The sequence below is a fragment of the Solanum stenotomum genome, chromosome 10 (assembly GCF_019186545.1).
Source record: "Solanum stenotomum isolate F172 chromosome 10, ASM1918654v1, whole genome shotgun sequence".
Classification (NCBI taxonomy): Eukaryota; Viridiplantae; Streptophyta; class Magnoliopsida; order Solanales; family Solanaceae; genus Solanum; species Solanum stenotomum.
Window position 1 is genome coordinate 31313970 of NC_064291.1, and position 23487 is coordinate 31337456.

The 23487-nt window shown below is 36.5% G+C and overlaps 1 protein-coding gene across 1 annotated transcript; it reads left to right on the forward strand.

The window, feature by feature from the left end:
- The first annotated feature begins 3111 nt into the window (after positions 1–3111).
- On the forward strand, positions 3112–20789 carry LOC125842896 (uncharacterized). The gene is made up of 2 exons (XM_049522178.1): positions 3112–3303; positions 20370–20789. Exons 1-2 carry the CDS (start codon positions 3112–3114, stop codon positions 20787–20789), a joined length of 612 nt encoding a protein of 203 aa, XP_049378135.1.
- The last annotated feature ends 2698 nt before the right edge of the window (positions 20790–23487 follow it).

Below are 23487 nucleotides of genomic sequence, written 5' to 3' on the forward strand. Positions count from 1 at the left end.
CACCTCAACCATTGCCCTCACGGCCACTTATCGCGTATCATACAAGAGAAAGACCACCCATTCCTAGCCAAACTCCATGTCCTCCTCATAATCCATCTGCTTCGGCACAAAATCAGCCACATATGGCTTCCTTCTCACCCCAACCAACAACATCTCTTAGTCAACCTGACCCACCAACCCAAACCCGGCCAAACCAGCCACCCACCAAAGTACACCCAATGACTACTAGATCACACACTCATAGCCTTAAACCTCGTCAGTTTCTCACAACCACTACATTGTCTCCAAAAATCCCCATAACTCATAAGCAATCCAAGCTAATTCCCCAATGGAATTCAGCAATGCAAGCCGAATTTGATGAACTTATTTGCAACCATACTTGGGATTTGGTTCCATGTCACTCTTTCAAAAACGTAGTGGATTGTAAGTGGTTATTCCAAGTTAAACACAAACCTGATGGTTATGTCGATAGGTACAAGGCTTGTTTGGTTGCCAAGGGATTACACATAGCCCCAGACTAGATTATCATTCCACTTTCAGTCCAGTAGTCAAGCCTGCTACTGTCCGTCTCGTCCTAACTATCGCCACTCAACTTGACTGGCATGTCCATCATTTGGATGTTAACAATGCCTTCTTTCAGGGTCGTCTAACTGAAGAAGTTTATATGCAACATCCATCGGGATTTGAAATCTCTGGGAATCTTACCCATGTATGTCGTCGTCAGAAGGCAATTTATGGCCTTAAACAGGCTCCTCGTTCTTGGTACACCAAACTCAAAAATTATCTCCTTACTTTGGGTTTTTCTAAGTCGCATTCTGATTCCTCACTCTTCATTATGCATAAAGCTGGGTTCACTATGTATATTTTAGTTTATGTGGATCATATCTTAGTGACTGGTAATCACCAACTAGGTGTTTATTATATCATTGAGGCTCTTTCTCAACGTTTCACTGAAGGACTTAGGACCTCTTCATTACTTTCTTAGTATTGAGGTGATTCGTTCTTGAACTGGTCTTATGCTCTCTCAACAGAAGTACACTATGGATCTCCTACATGAGGTAGCTATGGATAACTGCAAAGGTGTTTTCACACCTATGGCATCTACTATAGTTTTTGATCCATCACCTGATGATCATCTAGTTGATGGTTCCTTATATCGGTTCATTATTAGTAAACTTCATTACCTTTCATTCACGCGTCCGGACATAGCTTTTGCTATCAGCAAGTTGTCCCAAGCTATGCATCAACCATTTATGTCTCATTGGGTTGCTCTTAAATGACTTATCTGCTATATCCGTTCAACTACCTCTGTTGGTGTGCTCATTGCCAATGAAACTGATCGTAGTTTGCTCGCGTACTCTGACTCAGACTGGGCAGGGGATCCTCATGATCGCACATCGACCACTAGTTATGTTATCTATCTTGGTAGTTCTCATATTTCATGGTCTTCAAAGAAGCAGCGTTCAGTTTCTCGTTCATCTACAGAGGCAAAATATCGGGCAGTTGCTGCTAGTATTTCTGAAACTAACTGGATCACCCATCTTCTTCAAGAACTTCAGTTTCATTTAACCGTTGTTCCAAGAGTTCTCTGTGACAATAGCAGCACAACTTATATTTGTGTGAATCCTATTTTCCATAGCCGCATGAAGCATGTGGCCATCGACTTCCATTTTGTCTGTGAGCAGGTTGAGCGCAAACAACATGAAGTTGCTCATTTACATGTTGCTGATCAAGTTGCAGATCTTCTTACAAAGCCTCTTCCACGTGCACTTTTTTGATAACCATTTCTCCAAGTTGGGCGTATTAAACCTCAACGCCAACTTGCGGGGGCGTAATAACGGCTAGCATCTAAGATTCTTGTTACCTGTAGAACTCTTCTTACTTATAGGACTCTTTTTACTTTGCTTATCAGCCTTTTTATCTTTAGAAGTGTAATTACGTAGGTTTCTCTAAGTTGTTATTTTATTCTTAGCGTTGTATGTAATACACTGGCTATATAAAAGTCCAATACAGTAATCAATACACATAAGTTCATATGCGTTCAGTTCTTCTCTTTCTCTTTAAAAAGCACTTTAAATAAGTCAATCTAAACAGGATCTTATTTCTTTGTGTCTTACATTTAACCATCATTCAGTCACTAAGGCGCAGGAACGTTATTCAATTTTACACCTTTTTGGATGGTTCTTGTTTATTATATTGTATTACTAATAGCGCCTTATAGGTACATTGTCACCTTGCGTCGTGTAAGGTACATAGGACACTGCGCCTTCCCTCTTAAAATATCACGAAGCTACCATTCTGTCTAAATGTTGCCCTTTTGGTTTCAACCTTATTTTTTGTTGCCCTTTCAAAAAATTCACTCAATATTTTTTGCCCTTTTAACTCCGGACTCTAATAGATGAGTATATGTGTGTGCACGCTTGTTTAGATATAGGGGAGGGAAAGTGAAGAGTCAATATGGGTAAATGAGAGAGGTGGAAATTTAAGGATGACTAAAATATAGGGAGAGTTGGCAAAATATCCACTCTAAAGACTTAATGTGACATTAAGTCACACGTCTTGAAAAATTAGTGGTTTAGCCATTAATTATGACATCATCCATGTGCCCTACTTGGGACATACAAAAGATCCTCCTAAGTTTTCATATCTCCACTTTGGTCCCCCTCCTCTTCTTTCCAACAAATATGGAATGAATAAATATATCTTTTACCAATATTTAATATTATATTAGAAAAATAAAAAGTCTCCAACAAGCAGCTCACTTTTGCTGTTGTTTTTGCTGATTTCGGTGACTTTTTCGGCCATATTATCCATTTCAAAGGTAAAATCATCATCATCTCCTACTCCATTTTTACTCCATTTTCTTTCAAAAACCAATCTTCAAAATTATTTTCCCATCATTTTATAAGCTTGATAAATCTTCCATAATCACTTGATAACTCATTTGTAGATACATTTCAGTAGTTTAAAAGCATTAAAATACATTTCTCTATTGCAGGAGCTGAATTTTGAACCCGATCTCATTCAGCCATATTTTTGTACGAATTTTGTACCTCATCGATCGTTAAAGACTAATTATGTAATCTAGTATATCTATATTTGTAGTCTATAATGGCAGTAGCTGAACTTGTTGTTGCTGGTGGTGATTATATGGGAGTATGGAAGGAGACTCCCAAAAGAAGGAATTGGAAATCTATGAGTAAGACGACAGTGCCCATTGCGTTGAGTCGCAATGGTTCATATGATGATCTGTTTGCAAGCGTAATTGAGGCCGGTGAGTTAACTTCCGAGCCAAATGACTTGGTGATTAGCTATCAATTGAATGGGAGGGGAAAAATACATCCCACACTTATAAAAAAAATGACATGCACATGAGCTTGTTCATGTTAGATATTAGTATTGATGGCTCTATGTCACGACCCGAGTCTACACCCTGGACGTGGCGGGCACTCAAGAACCATTGTTGGTCCCTAAGTGAACTCTCATCCTGGCTGACTACAAGAGGAAGACTAACTTAAGCATGTAAAAGCTTAAAAACTGAAATAAATTCAAATACTCAACTTTAAGATGATTTGAACAATACTGAATAGATACTTTGAATAAAATAATATATTCAACTCGCCATAAAATAGGCAACTTAAGTCTTTAAAATATTTAACAAAATAAATTAACAGACTTCTGAAACTCTACTGTCTATCTACGAAGCCTCTAACTGACAAAGATGGAAGTCGGGACAATACCCACGACATCCTAACTACTGATATAATTGAAAAGTAAATGAAATCCTCTAGAAGCAAAGAGGCTCACCATAACTTAACTTGAACTCCATGTGGTATCAACGAAGCTCCTATTGATGATCCCAAATACCTATACATGTATCTGCATCATGAAATGATGCAGACCAAATGGCTCAGTACATAGAATGTACCAGCATGTAAGGGGAATTCTAAAGCATAACATAAGCTTAAACTGGTGGAATAGAAACATACTTACCTCTTCTCCACTCACTCAACTCAACTCAAAGAAACATAGTTCAACTCAACTCGGATAAAATAGGGCTCAACTCAATGATAAGATATTCAACTTAGTGAAACAAGGCTCAACTCAATTATAAGATATTCAACTCAGTGAAATAAGGCTCAATCTCAACAATAAGATACTCGAATCTAGGTACTCAACTCTTGTTACTCAACTTTGGATACTCAACTCAATATAAAGCAACAATATATATGCAATATATGAAAAGCTTTTAAAATAGTATAAAGCAACTCAATGTATTGAAAAATACAAAATAACTCTGTATCAATGCAAGGATACAAGATAAACTCTGCTTGTATATGAAAATACAAGGTAAAACACTGTGTATATAAGAATACAATATATAACTGTGGGAGGTTCTCTAACCGACAACCATCACTATGAGCTATGTGATGATACAGTGTTTTGCCTCACGCTTCCAGGGCCGTCCTATACCTTGTCAGGGGTATAGAACCTAACTACTAAGTGGATCCACTAGTCTATGCTAAAAATCACTAAGGAATCATCTAAAAGTATGACCCTTTTTTACCTATGATGGCTACACGATTTATGGGGGTTGTGAGTTGTCTGAACTATCCCCCATATCAGTGCTCAATACTACTCCCAAAATATAACTCACTCATATGTTTAAAACCATAACTCTTTCTGTGGTTTGAGATAATTGCTCGAAAACTAGCCCAAAGGCTCTCTAGAAAATCAGTGTTTCCTCTCTTTCTTAAATATGAAAGCATTTACTCTTTACTGAAAAACTAGCTCAAAGACTCTTTTGAAAATATCAGTTTGCTTTCTTGACTTAAATGTGAAAACATGTATTCTTTGGGAATACATAGCCCCCATATACTCTTTTGAAGAAATGGACTTCACTCTCCACTCTTTACTCAACTCAAAACTCAAATCTTAAACAAGTTTAAAGCATTTGTAAAAGACTTCTTAAAATATGGTTCACGCCAAATTATGGGTGTGAACGACTCAATTCAAGATTTTAAATAACCATGGATAGAATTCAATACTTAGAACTCAAGAACTTCAATGATACTACTCATTTAAAGAATGCTCAAGTCCGAGTGTTCATGTGCAATTATGAGCATGAACTACTCAACTCAAGGACTCAAAGATACTTCTCATCTCAAGACTACTCGACTTATAGGGTTCATGCAGAATTATGGGTATGAACTACTCAAATCAAGGACCTTCATGGGTAACATGTAGTAGCCCCAATATTAGGAATATAAACTCAAAAGGGTTAGGAACTCAATACTCAAGATTTAGAACTTGAAGATACTACTACTCTCAAAAATACTCAACTTATGGAGTTCATGAGGAATTTATGGGAATGAACGACTCGACTCAAGGTTCTACATAACAATATGGAACTCATGTATACAACTCTTCCCATTTTCATACTAACTTTCTCAACAACTTAGTTTAAACCGATAGTTGATCTCAAAGGAGTCACAATTGAACTCAAAAGCTTTCTTGAACTCTATTCTTAACTCTCTGTTGAATGTGAATTATGAATTCAAGAGTTATGGTTCATGATATGAAGGATCACGCGATGACAAAGTAGACTCATGAATACATTATCCTCATTCTCATACTCACTTGTGTGAGTCTTGAAACAATTTATTAGAAGTTGTAGAAGACTCCTCAAAAAGACTCAAAGGGACTTTCTTTAAATGTTCGAAAGAACTCTCAATACTTAACTCTTAACTCTACCTTGAATTTGAACTATGGATTCAAAGGTTATGATTCATGTTATTAATTAGTTCTAGGTGTTTAGAAGTAGCTTAGAGTGTTTAAAATCAAAAGGGAGTGAAGCTACACTTTAAAAGAACTCAAACGGAGCAACCGGCGCACTGAGTAGCGCGGGGCGCCAGCCCCTAAACTACAGAACATAATTTGGGGTGCACTGGCTAGCACGGCGCTCCAGACCCCAACCTAGAAAAGCCGACGAATTTCTTTGCTCATTTTCTCACCTTAACTCACCTAGAATCGAATGGTTTCTTCCCCAATCACTTATAATCGACTACTTAACATAAGTAAACTCTAATATACTCAATACAGCCCTCAAAACAGTCACTTTCATCTCAAAAAATCATCAAAACCCCAATAAAACAAGATTTAGGATGAACTTCAAGAACACTTATTAAGAACTCATCAAGAACTCTAATCTTCCAACTTCAAGAATGAAATTACGCTGAAAATAACATGATTGGCGTGTGGGTGAACAAACCTAACACTATGGAAGCTTACATACTCTTAGGGTTTAAACCCAAGGCGAAAATTCCGCAACAAAACTCACGAACTTCACCGAATGCTTTGATCATCTCCACTTTTCTCCTCTTTTCTCTTCTTTTTTCTTCTTTTTTCTTCTTGAACTCTCAACTAAACCCTACGCGTATATTAGGATTATAAAACTGAACCTAATAGGATTAGACCCTTAAAACCTTTCTAAAAATGAATTAAATCTGATTGGGTAAGGAAAAGACCGAAATACCCCTTACTATTTTCGGGTAACTTTTCTTATTTGGACAGCCTGACTTCAACAGGGCATATGTCACTCATCCGACCTCGAAACTTAGCAAAATTGGTAGAGTTGGAAAGATAATTCAAATACCTTTCATAGGATACCTTGTAGCCCGCCTAAATCATCATGTACAGAGAGTTATGATCATTTGAAGTTAACCCAAAACTTAAAGGAACTTAGGAATGACTTGAATGAACTCTCTTTAGTTCTTCTTGGAACTCAAGGTGCTACATCTAGTGACCTTAACACTCAAGAAATTTTAATTTCCTCGGTAAAATTCTACTCACAACGAAGGATGATTCGAGTCTCAGTTTGAAAAAATTTCTGGTGTGTTACACTTTAGGCCTACATTGAGGATAAACGTCAATGGAAGGCCTCCAATTGAACCAACAAATTCATTTACGATGACAATGATTTGGTTGGAAATGAAACTTTGGGTGATCATTTAAAAAAGAGCTTGGGTCATCATTCAATGAATATACATGATGATCCAATTAATATGTAAAATCTACCAGTAGATGTGGAAGATCCCGAACCCGAATGCTGTGAAGAAATGTAGGGAGAACAGGAAATGGGATTACAATCCAACCATTCCTTCTCTGATAGAACTAATTTATGCATAAATTAAACTTTTAGTAACAAGAATGAGTTGCAATTGTTATTAGCCGAAGCGGTGACAAAGAAGACTTTGATTTTGCTATTGTGAAGAGTTGTACTAAATACTTAAAGGTGAAATGTGTATCTCACAACTGTGCATTCATGTTGCGCGTGTGGAAATATGAGTGTTCGGATAGATTTTGTATTTACAAGTACATTGGCAAGCACAGTTATGGCATTGAACATGCCAACAGTAGCTAGGGAAAAATTTCAATCAAAGTCATTACTTCACTTTGTATAAATATGTATCGTGATAAGGATCCAAATGTTAAAGAGATTCAAAGGGCTATGTTTAACTCTTTTCGTTGTAGTCCAAGCTATTGGAAATGTTTGAAGGAGGTGTGGTTGCCAAGGAAATGGTCTGAGGGACAGCGGAGAACGGATATTCATGCTTACCAATTTTTTTCTACATGTTTGAGACTCTTAATGTTGGTTCTATCTATAGTATCATGGTAAACAAGGATAGTAATAGGTTTATGTATTATATCTTGGCCTTCGATGCTTGCATTAGGGGATTTTCCCACACGAGAAAGGTAATTGCGATCGATGACACTCATTTACATAGTAAATATGATGGCGAGTTGTTGAGAGATGTTGCGCAATATACGGAGAATCATGTTTATCCAATTTTCTTTTGTATCGTGGACAAAGAGAATGATCCATCTTGGACATTATTCTTTGAGAAGTTGAAGGAGATTGTGGTCGATAAACCAGATTTGTGTTTTATCTCTAATAGACATAAGAGTATCGCCAACGGTATTGTGAACATTTACAATTATGCTCACCACGGGTATTATTGGAGGCACCTCAATGAAAGTCTCCACGTAAATCATCATTGAGGAGATTCCATCTATCTTTACTACAATGTGGCAAAGGCTTATTCTTTGGAGGAGTTTAACAATCATTTTGTAGAATTCAAGAACAAATTCCCCGCGGCAATCGTCGTCCTTGAGCATGATATTGGTTTTGAGAAGTGGAGCAGGGTACATTTCCCTGACAATAGATATGATGTGATGACCAAAAATATTACCAAGTCACTCAATGCTATGTTGATAGACGAAAGAGAGTATCCCGTGGCATCTATATTTAATTCGATTTCTAAGAGGTTTGGATAATTGTTCAAGGAGAGGCATGCATATATCCTCAAATCAATGGGTAATGAAATGGTGTTGGCTGCCAAAAAAATCACAAGAAAAAAAAAAGATCGATGGTGACTTTTTGTATGTGGAGAAGTAACCGGGGACAACAATCAATTTACCGTATTCGATGGAGGTGTTACAGCCAATGTGAACATACTGGAAAAGTCATGTTCTTGTAGGGAATATGACTTGATCAAGATACCTTGTACTCACACGATGGCCGCTTTGCGATCGAAGCATGGCAATGAGTACGGTATGAGCATATATGAGTACTTTTTGCCTTTGTGTAAAGTTGAAGCATACCTTCTTGCATACATGGATTCTATAATGTTTTCCCTCTCGATTCGGAATAGTGTGTGCCAGAAGAATTATTTAATGTGAAGATTCTTCCACCTCTTATCGATACCAAGCTTGGAAGAAAAACCGAAAATGTGTCAAGGATGTCGGTGAGAATTTCAAGAGCAAGAGAAGGAACAAATGTTCAATTTGAAAGAGAACCGAACACAAGAGAACCACAAGTATGAACAACAATAAATCTTAAACAAGTTTGATTGAATTTGTTTTTGTAATCAAGCTCTTGTTTTTTTTGCTGCCAGCATTTTGGTCAATTTAGTCTCAACTATTATCGAATTACTCATGATCTAATATAAATCAATCAAAAGATGACATACAATTTGTACGCTATCTATTAATGTTAATTATCGAGTTCACTCATTGTGTATTAAGTTGTGTATTATTAATATATGAAAACTCATGGTATTCGTGATGCAATGATTTTAATGCAAGAATTAGAATGATTAAAGAAGGAAGTGCTCTAAAAAATTGTCATGATCTCAAGTTGTGTATTTTAATGCATGTGTATTATTATTATCATGCATGCTATTTTTAATGCGCCAAATCAAACTATCCATAAGAAATAATCTAAGTATAACTAATCCAAAAATGACTAATACAAACATTATTTGAATTTACACTCTACCAAACGACCCCTTAAAGAATTATCAAAAAATCAGATGTTACCATTGAAAAAGTAGCAATTTAAACTTTTGTTACCGTTGTAAAATTTTTATATCGCAATATTTACTGGTTGTCGAAATATATAGACCCTTTATACAATTGAAGATCTCTATGTGTGTAGTGTATGTATGACCAATGAGATTTACACTCTGATATTAGTAAGGTATATTCAAATTTATATCTATGTTAAAGAATTATCGATATTGCACCCACTAGAATATGATACTTATATATAGACCAAAACTAGTAGAATTTAAAAAATAATAATAATTAATTAATAATAAATTATATTTTTGAAATTTTTCCAATTAAATAAGTTTTAAAAAGTCATATGATCATGTAAGGGTCCATATAAGAGATGTATGAGGAAGATTTGTGGTTATATAATCAACATCCTTAGAACAATGTTTGAGAAAACATAAGTATGTTGTGAGGATGTCACTTGTTCAACCCCAACTCTTTCCACACATTGTTGATTGTCACCCCCAATTTATGTAGACTCATACATGACCATATGCTTATGTTCTAAGGATGTGATTGAACAAGTGACATCCTCACAACATACTTGTGTTTTCTCAAACATTGCTCTAAGGATGTTGACTATATAACCACATCTCTTCCTCGTACAATTAAGACTACCACTCCAATCATAAGTTCATATTAGAGTAGCTCCGTTCAAATCATGAATTCATAAACTTACTTATAGTAGACACTTCCTTTTTAAGTATCTAAATCATAATTTCATTCATATGTGAGAAAATCTTTCACAAATCTTTGGTAATCATCTCAAAAGCATCATTTATTCTTACATCATCCTTTTTCATAAAAACATTCATAGATTTCATAAATCATAATTCATATGTTCATAAGAATTGATCACAATTTAAGTTCATTCATGAAAGAGGAATAGGCATGTGTCACGATTCGAGCCTACAGCCTAGACGTGGCCAGCACTCAAGAACCATTCTTGGTCCCCAAGTGAACCCTCATCCTGGCTGACTACAAGTGGAAAACTAACTTAAGCATGCAAAAGCTTAAAATCTGAATGATTAACTCTGAATAAAATAGTATATTCAACTTGCCAGAAATAGGCAACTCTAGTCTTTAAAACATTTTTAAAAATAAATGAAACAGACTTTTCAAACTCTATTGTCTATCTATGAAGCCTCTACTATTACAGAAGAATATCGGGACAAGACTCACGACATCTCAAACTACTAGCAGTAAGATAAAGGTGAAGTCCTCCGAAATGTAAGAAGGCTCACCAAAGCTGACTGGAATATCCCATGATCCCACTGAAATGCCTGTTGATGATCTTGAATACTTGTATCTACATCATGAAATAATGCAGGACAAATGGCTCAGTACATGGAATGTACGAGAATGTAAGGGGAATTCTAAAGCATAAACATAAGCTTGAACTAGTGGAATAGAAACATACTTATCTCTTCTCAACTCACTCAACTCAAAGAAACATAATTCAACTCAACTCAAGGAAACATAGTTCAACTCAACTCAGAGAAAATAGGACTCAACTCAGAGAAAATAGGGCTCAACTCAATGATAAGATATTCAACTCAGTGAAATAAGGCTCAACCCAATAATAAGATACTCAAATCTGGGTACTCAACTTTGGATACTCAACTCAATATAAAGCAACAACAAAAGATGCAATATATCGAAACCTTTAAAAACAGTAGATAGCAACTCAATATATAGAAAACATAATGTAACTTTATTTGTATGCAAGAATACAAAATAAACTCTATTTGTATATAAAAATACAAAATAAACATATGTGTATATAAGAATACAAAATATTTTTGTGGGAGTTTCTCTAACCGACAAACATAACTATGAGATATCTGATGATACAGCGTCTCACCCACGTTGCCAAAAGTGTCCTATACTTTGCCAGGGTATAGGACCTACTCACTAAGTGGATCCACTAGTCTATGCTAAAAGCATTAAGGAATGATCTAAAAAGTATGACCCTTTATACCCACGTTGGCTACATGGTTTATGGGGGCTATGAGTTATCTGAACTCTCCCCCATATTGGTGCTCAATAATACTCCCAAAAATAGACTAACTCATATGTTTAAAAACATAACTTTTTCTGTGGTTTGACATTATTACTCAAAAATCTTTCTCTTAAAAGAGATGGTACTCAAACTGCTCAAAACTCTTTTTGAAATCTCAGTTTCCTCTCATCGTAAATGTGAAAACATTTACTCTTGGGAATACTTAGTTTCCATGTATCATTTTAAACAAATGAACTCACCTCTACTCTTTCTCAAAAACATTTCAAAATCATATTATCATATGATCATTGATGACTTGGGAAGTCATACTGCATAAACATTGATAGTATATCTAGATACCATACTGCTCATACATTGATGGCATACTCGATTGTCATACTAATCATGTTTTAGAAAACTCTTTTCTCAAAACTCATCTTTACTTTCTCAAAACTCAGTTTAAGAACTCAAGTGTTGGATTTAAAAATCTTTTTTAAAATTTATAACTCAAATCATAGGGTTCATGTGGAATTATGAACATGAACGACTCAACTAAGGGATCTTAATAGAAATAAAGAACCTCAGTACTCAGAAGTCAAAATGCAATGATACTACTCATCTCTAGGTTGATCGACCCATAGGGTTCATGCGGAATTATGGGCATGAACAACTCAACTCAAGGGCTTCATGGGTAACATGTAGTAGTCCCATAAGTAGGAATATAATCGCAAAAGGATTAGGAACTTAATACTCAAGACTTACAACTGAAAGATACTACTCCTCTCAAACATACTCAAATTATGGAGTTCATGCGGAATTTCTGGGCATGAACGGCTCGACTTGAGGGTCTACATAACAATATAGAACTCATGTATATGAATCTTCTCATTCTCATACTTATTTCCTCAAAACTCAGTTTAAAACTCAAGTGTTGGGTGTGAAAAACTTCTCAAGAATACTCAAATCTAGGGGTAGAATTCTAGATTTCTCTTTTCCTGATTTGAAAGAAGATGTAGGGCGTGAGGATGAACTAGTCCAATACTATGATAGCCTTACATACATGGAAGAACAAGGTTCTTGAAGAAGAACTTGATTAGGAGCCTTGAAATTCTAGCTTGAAGGTAAACGATCAAGAAAAACTTTCTTGAGATTCTTGAATTACTTTCTTGAAATCTCTATGGCCAAGAATTATAATTTTCATTAGTGATTCATAATTTTATGGTGGAATTTGAGTTGAAAAGAATGGAATTCTTGGAGAAAGACTTACCTTGAAGAAGAATCTTGAAAAAAGATTGAAAGAATCTTGAATGAAGTCTTCTACTTTGATTTTTTCTTAGGCTTTTGCCCTAGGGTTTGTGAGAAAAGAAAATGATGGATTAAAAGATGAAAATATGATTGTTTTGAGACTTTTATTAGTCAAGAAATTCGTTTAGGGTTTTCTTGGAGGTAAAAAGACAAAAATGAAGCTTTCTAATGTTTTCCCATCGGCTAATTCGTAAAACTCTGTATCAGGTTACTAAAATAGTCATAACTTTTTACTCAGATATTGGATTGACACAAAATAGGTGGTGTTGGAAACTAGATTCAAATACGTTTAATTTGATAGGATACGATCCACATAACTTTTTATATTCTAAGAGATATAGTCGTTTTAAGTTGACCCAAGTATAATGTTACATCAAAACTTAATTGATAAGGAAACTTCAAGAACACTTATCAAAAACTCATCAAGAAATTAAATTGATCAATATTTATGGATAGATTCGCAAAATAAACTCATGATTGGCGTGTGGGTGAACAAACCCAACACTATAGAAGCTTACACACCTCAAAGAACTAAGTTCTTGGCGAAATCTTGAATTTCTTGAACGAATTGAACACTTGAAACTTTGAACTTTTTCTCCTATTGAATCTTCTCTCTAATCCCTAAATGCTTTTGGGGATGAATGAACCTAATTCTAATCAGTTTAGACCCTTAATTGGGTGTAATTCGCGTTTATAATAAGTGCAATTAAGGAAAAGACTAAAATACCCCTCTTATTTCGGGTAACTTTCCTTAAATGGGCAGTCTGACTTCAAAATAGCAATCTCCCTCATACGAGCTCGAAAATTAGCAAACTCAATGGCGTTGGAAAGATAATTAAAAGAACTTTCATTTGATATCTTATGGGCCATTAATTCATCATGTGCTAAAAGTTATGGTCATTTGAAGTTGACCCAAAACTCATACTTAGCACAACTTGCCAAAATTTCTAAATTTACTTTTTCCAAAACTAGTTTCTTTCTAATTCTAGTTCGTTCTAAGGAGGGATATTGTAGTGATACATCTAGTGAACTTAATACTTAAGAAAATTTTAAGTTTCTCGGCAAAATCCTACTCACAACAAAGGATGGTTCGAGTCTTAGCTCAAAACTTTTATGGGGTGTTACAGCATAGGTCCATACGAAATCAATTGAAAGTCATGTAGTTCAATCAAATTAGGATATTAAGATTCTTTTGGAACCCAATGGATGAAAGGGATTCATTGGTGAATTCTCACAAACCTTGATAATCAAACCCCTGAGTATGCAAGGAAAATGAGACCTTGAAGCTTGAACTCTAGCTTTTACCTTGAGAGCTCTGGAGAGAATTTGGAGAAGAAGACTTGAGATATTTTGGGAGAATTAAGTGAATGAGAGAATTTATCCTAGTCTTAGGATTAAAAACTCATATAGGGGTAGTTATAGGTCCAAAACGACATAGTTTAGGCGTTAATTGGGTAGAAAAAGACCACAACACCCTTAATCAAAAAGTGTTGGGAGACCTTACGACTTTGAAGTTCTACGGACCGTACTGGTTAGCTATAGAATCATTTACTGGGACTCAAAATCCTACGTAACTTCAATGAAACCTTTCTATGAGTCATAGTCCTTTCTATAGCTATAGGGCCAATCCGTAAAACCCAAGTTTCAGTCCAAAATTCCACCAAGTATGGATCACTCTTATGAACCCTCCTCCGATCCGTAAAACATATCACGACTCGTCAACTCCTTTAGTAGACTTGAGGTCTCAAAAAAATTCTCTGAATCACCCTACAGGCAATTACTACGATTCATAGACTACCCTTTATCTGTCATGTTCTTTCGTAGGTCAAGTTACTTGTCTTAACATTTTCTAAATCTCAAACCAAGACCTACAACTTCCTTCCTACGGTCCATAGGTCAGACTCATAGATCACTGCATTAGTGCCAAAAATGAAACTTTTCTTTTCCAATCTCAACTTCTAATTTCTGGGGTGTTACAATATCTCCCCTTGGGAACATTCATCCTTGAATTCGACTCAAGCTAGCATAAATAGAGAACGGAAAGAAACTAACAACACAACATAAATACAATTCTCATCAAAAAGCACATACATGAGAAATCACTCCAAGATAAATCATAACCTCAAAATCAAGTTTTCATGAACATCCATGTATATGAAACATGCGAATGACTAAAATGCATGAATCTGAAAAAAGGAACCATAAGGAACTAATACCTCAACCTAAAATAGGAGCGGAGGGACAGAAATGAGGATATTTGGACATCATATCAGCTTTGACTTCCAAAGTAGCACCCTCAACTAATTGATTCCTCCAAAGAACATTCACAGAAGAAACTTATTTATTTCTCAACTTCCGAACTTGATGGTCTAAAATTTCAATTGGAACTTCTGCATACAAAGACTTTCCTTAAGTCCGAAACTTTCCAGTGGAACTATTGACATCAGATCCCCAACACATTTTTTCAACAAAGAGACATGGAATATCGTATGTACCGATGCAACGTCAGTAGGTAACTCTAACTAATAAGCAATTATCCCAATACGCCTCAAAATCTGATATGAGCCCATATATCGAGGACTAAGTTTCCATTTATTTTTTAATCTCATTACACCCTTCATAGGTGAAATTTTTATGTGAACTCATTAATCGACATCAAATTCAATATCTCTTTTTCTACCATCGGCATAAAACTTTTGTCGACTTTGAGTCATTTTCAACCTCTATCGAATAAGTTAAACTTTTTTCATAGCCTCATGCACCAACTCGAGCCCTATCAAAGAAACCTCACAAACGTCAAATGAACCAATAGGCAGAGACATACATCTCCTACCATAAAGAGCCTGAAATGGAGCTATTTAAATACTTGAGTGATAACTATTATTATAAGCAAACTCGATCAAAGTCAAATGATCATCCTAATTACCATTGAAGTCAATCACACAAGTTCTCAACATATCTTTCAAAGTTTGAATAGTACGCTTGACTTTCCCATTTGTGTTAGGATGAAAAGTCATGTTAATTTTCACTTGAGTATTGAGACCTTTTGGGAACGACTTCCAAAATTGAGACGTAAACTGAATACCACAATTAGAGACAACGGACAAGGAACTCCAAGAAACCTTACCATTTCTCGAATATAAAGATTGTCATACTTTTTAGATGAAAATGAAGTCTTTAGGGGGGGAAAGTGAGCTAACTTCATCATTCGATCCACAATGACCCAAATCGAATTAAACTGATGACGGGTATGAGGAAAACCCGTAATGAAGTCCATATTTAAATTTTTCCACTTTCCGGTAAGAATGCTAATACCTTGAGCAAAACCACCGTATTTTTATGCTCAGCTTTCACTTGTTGAGAATTAGGACACTTAGCCACAAATTCTATAATATCCTTATTTATCCCACTCCACCAATAGACCTCATGTAAATCACAGTACATCTTGGTGCTTGCAGATTGAAGAGAATATCAAGAACTATGAGCTTCTGTCAAAATATGATTTCTCAACTCATCAACCTTTGGAACACATAACCGACCATGGTATCAAAGGTTACCATCTCCTCCTTAAGAGAAAGCCTCAATGGCTTTTTCAAAAACTAACTTCTTCAAATCAACCAACACCCGATCAATATCTTACTTGTCCATCACATTTGATATTGTAACGACCCTAAAAATGAACTAGTGAACTAGAGCCTAACGTGTGTGCGTTTGAGTTGGTGTGAGGTTTGATGTTGTTATATGTTGTCCCGAGCTTTGGTTAAGGAGTTTAGGGGTCAAACATCAAGGTACGACCCCCCAAGGACCACCCTAGGGGTCCTTGAGGAGGACCCTAAGTCTAACCCTAAGGCTGCCCTAAATGACCAAAGTTGGCCAAAAGGGGGTGACCTACAGAAGGGGTCCACGCCCCGTAGGTCCATCCACGCCCTGTGGATGGCCTCCGTAGGTCAAGACCCAAAAAGGGGTGTCTCTGAAACAAACCACGAAGGGACAGTATGGTCCCATCAACCCATCCAAGGTCCGTGGATGGTGACTCGTGGATTTGACCTGCAATTTGGTTTTTCAATTCGGCTGTGGTAGGGTAAATTGGTAAATTCATCCCAAGTCTTTTAAAGTGCATGGACAGTTATTTTAGGTGTATTAACATATTTTAAGAGTATTAAAACATTGAAACCCTCATTTAGACTTCACCTCTCAAATCAAACCTTTCCCTCCCAAAAATATTCTCTCAAGAAACTCCATTGGAGATCAAAGTCAAGATCAAGGTAGGGTTGGCGATTTCAAGGTGGTTCTTATTCAATTTTCATAGGGGATCAATAGCAAGTAATAGTGATCCTTCATCTAGCATTATCTTTCACCCTAGAATCAATTTCAAAGAAGTTTCAAAGTGATTTCAAGTTCATGAAAATCCGTAGGTTTTACTCAATCTCATGGGTTCTTGCATCAAACATTTTCAAATGATAAACTATGATTGTATTGATGTTTAAATGATGATTTAAGATTATTTTACTCTATGCACCCATGATTTCTCTCAATTTCTAAATTGTGACTTATGAAGTGGGTCTATTGATTATGAATGAATGATGGTGGATTTATGCTTAGATTGATTTAAATTATTGAATTGTATTATCATCTATGCCTAATTATGGTGAATAGTTTGGTGAATTGAGGATTTGTGATCATAGCCTTTAAAGGGTAAGTTTGACTTAATTACTTGATGTATTAGAATTGTGATTGAATTGTTGATCCACTTGAAAGGTGGAGGTGTTTACTTTCTATGTATGTTATGATCATGGCCTTGAAATAATAGTGTGAGGAATTGAAGAATTATCATGATGTTGTATGTATGAATGTGATATGATGCATGTGTGTGTTTTAAATGGATGAATGATGATCATATCTATAAGTTGATGGTGTTAGGATTGGAGGTTGTCTCTCCAATAACACACTTGAATGAATAATGAATAAGGTTAAATGATAATGTTAATGATGAAGTACTTATTGAAAGGCTATTCTCAATTGTACTCTAATGAATGATAATGATGTGTTGATTGAAAGGATATTATAGATCTTACACTAATGAACGATAATGGGATTCTTAGATGAAAGGATATTCTCATCTTTGAATTTATGGGCTATCCAATGAATGAATGTTGGGTTGAGATGGATTCCCTCACATGAGTTGAGGCGGGGTATCTAGTAACAATCGTTTATCCCTTAATGTAATGAATGTTAAAATACTCCATGGAAATGTAGGCTAAGCACCGAGAGGATATTGAATGAGATGAAAGCTCTCACATGAGTTGAGCGGGGTTTCTAGTAGCAATCTCTTGAGATGGATGCCCTCACGTGAGTTGAGGCGGGATATCTAGTAGCAATCTCCTTGTCCCTTAACTATGTGCCCACATAGGTCTAGCTAGTGGATCCACTTAAGCTAAATATTGGTTTACCTTAGGCAAGTAGACCAATCCTTACGATGTGGGACAGTACATCAGATTCCATGATCTAGCTATCATGGTCTATGTCGGTTAAACGCATATTCCCATCTTGTGAGATGTGCACTTTAGTTATTTGATAGGTACTACAAAGTGTAGGTAGTAGTATGGGATGATATCTACACATTGCATGAGTAGGCTTTGAAAGGACTATAGTTAGTTCTCTAAGTCTTAATAAAAGTCTTCTAAATGAAGCTAATAAAGAATGTTGAATTAGATGTCTAATGAAATGATGCATGCTATACTTGGATTGTATGATGAGTTGCTTCCTTGCTATGACTTATTGTATTTGAACGTGCGTTGCCTATGGTGACTTCAAAGGAGTACTTAGTGTGAGTAGTAGTATGGGATGCTACTTGAACATTGCACAAGTATGACTTAGAGTTGTCTTAGGTAATGGTCTCTTTCATGACATTACTTATGTATAGTTTAGCTCTTATGAGTGAGTAATGTTGAAAATCGAAAGGCTGAATGGTAAGTCCACTTTTGGTGACCTTAATGTGGTACCTTAGTGTGGATGGTGGTATGGGACGCTATCTATACATTGCATAAGGTATCGCATGAGGATTACTTGAGGTTAAGGCTAAATGTAAAGGTAAAGAATTACATGTTGGTATTGTTCAAATGTGATGTTATGACTTGAATGATAATTATATTTGCACTTGATGTCTCTTATGTTATTGTTCATGATATTTCTAAAAAGTGACATCATGCATGGTTACTAACCAAAATGTCCCCTTTTAAAGCATGTTTTTGCATGGTCATCATACTTAGTACATTTTAGTGTGCTAACCCATTCTTCTATGTTTTTACTACAAGTGTAGGTTTCGGCAAGTGATTGCATTCTCTAGGGAAGCTTGGGATTAGAGTTATCTCAAGACCCTCTATTGGTATGTCTAGGACAAGGATTTTATGTTTCTAGTTTTATGTTTAAGACTTTGCTAAGACTTCGATTGTAAAGGGTCGTGACCCTATCTTGTTATAGTTTGTCTAAGATGGCCATGTGAGACTTAGTATTCCGTTGCTTTATGAATGTCTTTAGATTGTATGGTTTTTAAATAAAAATTTTTAATTCTGTACTATTTCTATTACATATGCAATGAATGAGCTATGAGGCTTGTATTAGACCCCTTCGGGGTCGAGTACGTCGTGTTACGATTAGGGTTGCTCTCGAGTCGTGACAAACATGGTATCAGAGCCCAAGGTTTTGGCAATGGTTTTTATGATTGATGTCTCACAAGCCACGTCTAGTAGAGTCTTGTTCATCGCTGTGAGTCGCGACACATCTATGAGTGAGAGGCTATAGGACGTTAGAAAGTTACACTTCTTTCATATTCTTGAAGTCGTGCCTTAGAGTTTAGCTTTATAGATGTTCGTTTCCTAATCCTTCTCTTGTGTTTATAGGATATGAATACAAGGGCTAACCCAAGGAGGGTTGAATAGGAGAATGTGGATGGGGGAGTTCCTCACCAAGGTCTTCAAGGTGACCAAGTTCCACTAGGCAATCAAGAGAATGAAGTTCTGGTGGTTCCCCTAGACATGACTAATGAGGAGATTAGGTCGGCTTTTCTAACCTTACGCCAAGCCATGATGGCTCAAGTGAATCGGGATGTGGGGCCTAGGGTGAATGCCAATGAGAGTACCATACCCTCAAGATTGAGAGCCTTTGTGAGGATGAATCCTCCTATTTTCCTTGGCTCTAAAGTGGGAGAGGATCCCCAAGAATTCTTGGATGAAGTGTATAAGATAGTCAATGCTATGGGAGTATCTTCTAGGGAGAAAGCAGAGTTGGCTTTCTATCAATTGAAAGATGTGGCCCAAGTGTCGTTCACTCAATGAAAGATCAATAAGCCTTTAGAAGTGGGTCATATAGAATGGGATGAGTTTAAGAGAACTTTCCTTGATAGGTACTTTCCCCGTGAGAAGAGGGAGGTTAAGGTGGAGGAGTTCATAAACCTAAGGCGAGGAGCATGAGTGTGGAGGAGTATTCCTTGAAGTTTACCCTGTTGTCTGAGTATGCTCCATCTTTGGTGTCCAACCCTAGAGATGAGATGAGTCGCTTTGTGACCGGTGTGTCCGACCTTGTTAAGGAAGAGTGTCATACGGAGATGCTTCATGATGATATGAACATTTCTAGACTCATTGTGTATGCTTAATCTATTGAGTAGTCCAAACTTGAGAGGAAGAGTAGAGAGTTGAAGAGGGGTAGATACGATGAGCAAGGTCAACCTAGGTCCAAAAAGAGGTTCTCCAACCAAGACTCTTCAATGGTCAACAATGATAGGGTGTCTAACCCTAATTCCCAAGGAGGGAGTGGAAGTGGTTCTTATTTTGAGAGGTCTAGATGTGCTAAGTATAGGAAGCAACATTTGGGTAAGTGTCGTGTCGGCACGGATGAGTGCTTTAGGTGTGGAAAGAAGGTTCATAAGATGAGGGATTGCCCAACACTCATGGCAAAAGGAAGGGAGAATAGGCAAGCTTCTTATGTTGGCATGGATTCTAATGCTCCAAAGAAGAATCGCTTCTATGCACTTCAAGCCAAAGAGGGCAAAGGAGCTAATCCGAATGAAGGTACCGGTAAGTCATAGTTCCTTTTTGTTATGATGAGGTTCCATATGTTGTTTTTCATGCCATCCTTAGTTGGGTTTTCTCCTAAGTAGGGGATGGTATGTTGAGTAGAAAGGTTTTTGAGAGTGTTGATATCCTTACCTCTTTTCCTTCTATTCGTATTCAAGCTTGTGACCAAGAGTTCCTTGTAGCTTGTTTCATGTTTTGGAGTTATGTGTGAATTTGAGTTTCCATGGTCTCCTTATGTTTTGCATATCCTAGTTGAATTCTTGTTAATATGCATCTATGATGAGTTGCCTAAATATTTCATGAGTTGACTTGTTGAGCATGCCTAAATGTGTTTTTATGAAGAAGTTGCATAGTGTGCCTTTATGAGAAAATTACATAATGTGCTTAATGATGTTGTGATAAGCATGATGACATTTGGAGAAGGAAGTTCCTCCAATGAAATAAGAAATGTGAAGTTTTGGTGCATAATGAGTTTGTAGATGTAGATCCTACCTTCGTGTTGTGTTTTAAACTTATTGATGTGGAGTTTATATTTCCTCCTAGTTGTGTGCATTTATATTGATGTTGCATGCATGATTGTGGGCTACTAGTCTTGAGTCGTTAACCCCTTAATATGTTTAAAGTGTCATTCGAGGGCGAACGTTCCTAAGTGGGGGATAATGTAACGACCCAAAAAATGAACTAGTGAAACTAGAGCCTAACGTGTGTGTGTTTGAGTTGGTATGAGGCTTGATGTTGTTGTATGTTGTACCGAGCTTTGGTTAAGGGGTTTAGGGGTCAAACTTCAAGGTACGACTCCCCAAGGACCACCCTACGGGTCCTTGAAGAGGACCCTAAGTCTAACCGTATGGCTGCCCCAAATGACCAAAGTTGGCCAAAAGGGGGTGACCTAAGGAAGAGGTCCACGCCTCATAGGTCCATCCACACCCCGTGCATGGCCTCTGTAGATCAAGACCCCCAAAGGGGTGTCTCTGATCAAAACCATGAAGGGAGAGTACGGTCCCGTCAATCCATCCATGGTCCGTGGATGGTGACTGTGGATTGGATTTTTTAGTTCGGCCTTGGTGGGGGTGAATTGGTAAATTCACCCCAAGTCTTTTAAAGTGCATGGACGGTTATTTTAGGTGTATTAACATATTTTAAGAGTATTAAAACATTGAAACCCTCGTATAGACTTCACCTCTCAAATCAAACCTTTCCCTACCAAAAATATTCTCTCAAGAAACTCCATTGGAGATCAAGGTCAAGATCATGCTATGGTTAGGGATTTCAAGGTGGTTCTTCTTCAATTTTTGTGGGGAATCAATAGCATAGTATGGTAATCCTTCATCTAGGGTTATCTTTCACCCTAGAATCAATTTCAAAGAAGTTTCAAAGTGATTTCAAGTTCATGAAAACCCTAGGTTTTACTCAATCTCATGGGTTCTTGCATCAACTGTTTTCAAATGATAAACTATGATTATATTGATATTTAAATGACGATTTAAGAGGATTTTACTCTATGAACCCATGATTTCTTTCAATTTCTAAATTGTGACTTATGAAGTGGGTCTATTGATTATGAATGAATGATGGTGGATTTATGCTTAGATTGATTTAGATTATTGCATTGTATTATCATCTATGCCTAATTATGGCGACTTGCTGGTGAATTGAGGATTTGTGATCATAGCCTTGAAAGGGCAAGTTTGACCTAATTACTTGATGTATTAGAATTGTGATTGAATTGTTGATCCACTTGAAAGGTGGAGGTGTTTACTTCCTATGTATGTTGTGATCATGTCCTTGAAGGCATAGTGTGAGAAATTGAAGTATTATCATGATGTTGTATATATGAATGTGATATGATGCATGTGTGTGTTTTAAATGGATGAATGATGATCATGTCTAAAAGTTAAATGTGTTAGGATTGGAGGTTGTCTCTCTATTAACACACTTGAATGAATAATGAATGAGGCTCAATGATAATGATAATGATGAAGTTCTTATTAAAAGGCTATTCTCAATTGTACTCTAATGAATGTTAATGATGTGTTGATTAAAAGGATATTCTTGATCTTACACTAATGAACAATAATGGGATTCTTAGATGAATGGCTATTCTCATCTTTGAATCTATGAGCTATCCCATGAATGAATGTTGGGTTGAGATGGATGCCCTCACGTGAGTTGAGGCGGGGTGTGTAGTAACAATCTCTTATCCCTTATTGTAATGAATGTTAAAATACTCTATGGGAATGTAGGCTAAGCACGAGAGGATATTGAATGAGATGGAAGCTCTAACGTGAGTTGAGGCGGGGTTTCTAGAAGCAATCTCTTGAGATGGATGCCCTCACGTGAGTTGAGGCGGGGTATCTAGTAGCAATCTCCTTGTCCCTTAACTATGTTCCCACATAGGTCTAGCTAATGGATCCATTTAAGCTAAATATTGATTTACCTTAGGCAAGTAGACCAACCCTTACGATGTGGGACAGTACATCGGATTCCATGATCTAGCTCTCATGGTCTATGTCGGTTAAACGCTTATTCCCATCATGTGAGATGTGCACTTTAGTTACTTGATAGGTACTACAAATTGTAGGTAGTAGTATAAGATGTTATCTATACATTGCACGAGTAGGCTTTGAAGGGGCAATAGTGAGTTTTCTAAGTATTAATGATTATTGTATGGAAGCCCTCTAAATGAATCTAATAAAGAATGTTGATTTG

Bases quoted from the DNA above. Each gene is read 5' to 3' on its own strand.
- LOC125842896 (XM_049522178.1), top strand. From the start codon at position 3,112: ATGGCAGTAGCTGAACTTGTTGTTGCTGGTGGTGATTATATGGGAGTA. The intron at 3,304-20,369 runs GTGATTAGCTAT...TCTATTGAGTAG, and splicing joins CTTCCGAGCCAAATGACTTG to TCCAAACTTGAGAGGAAGAG.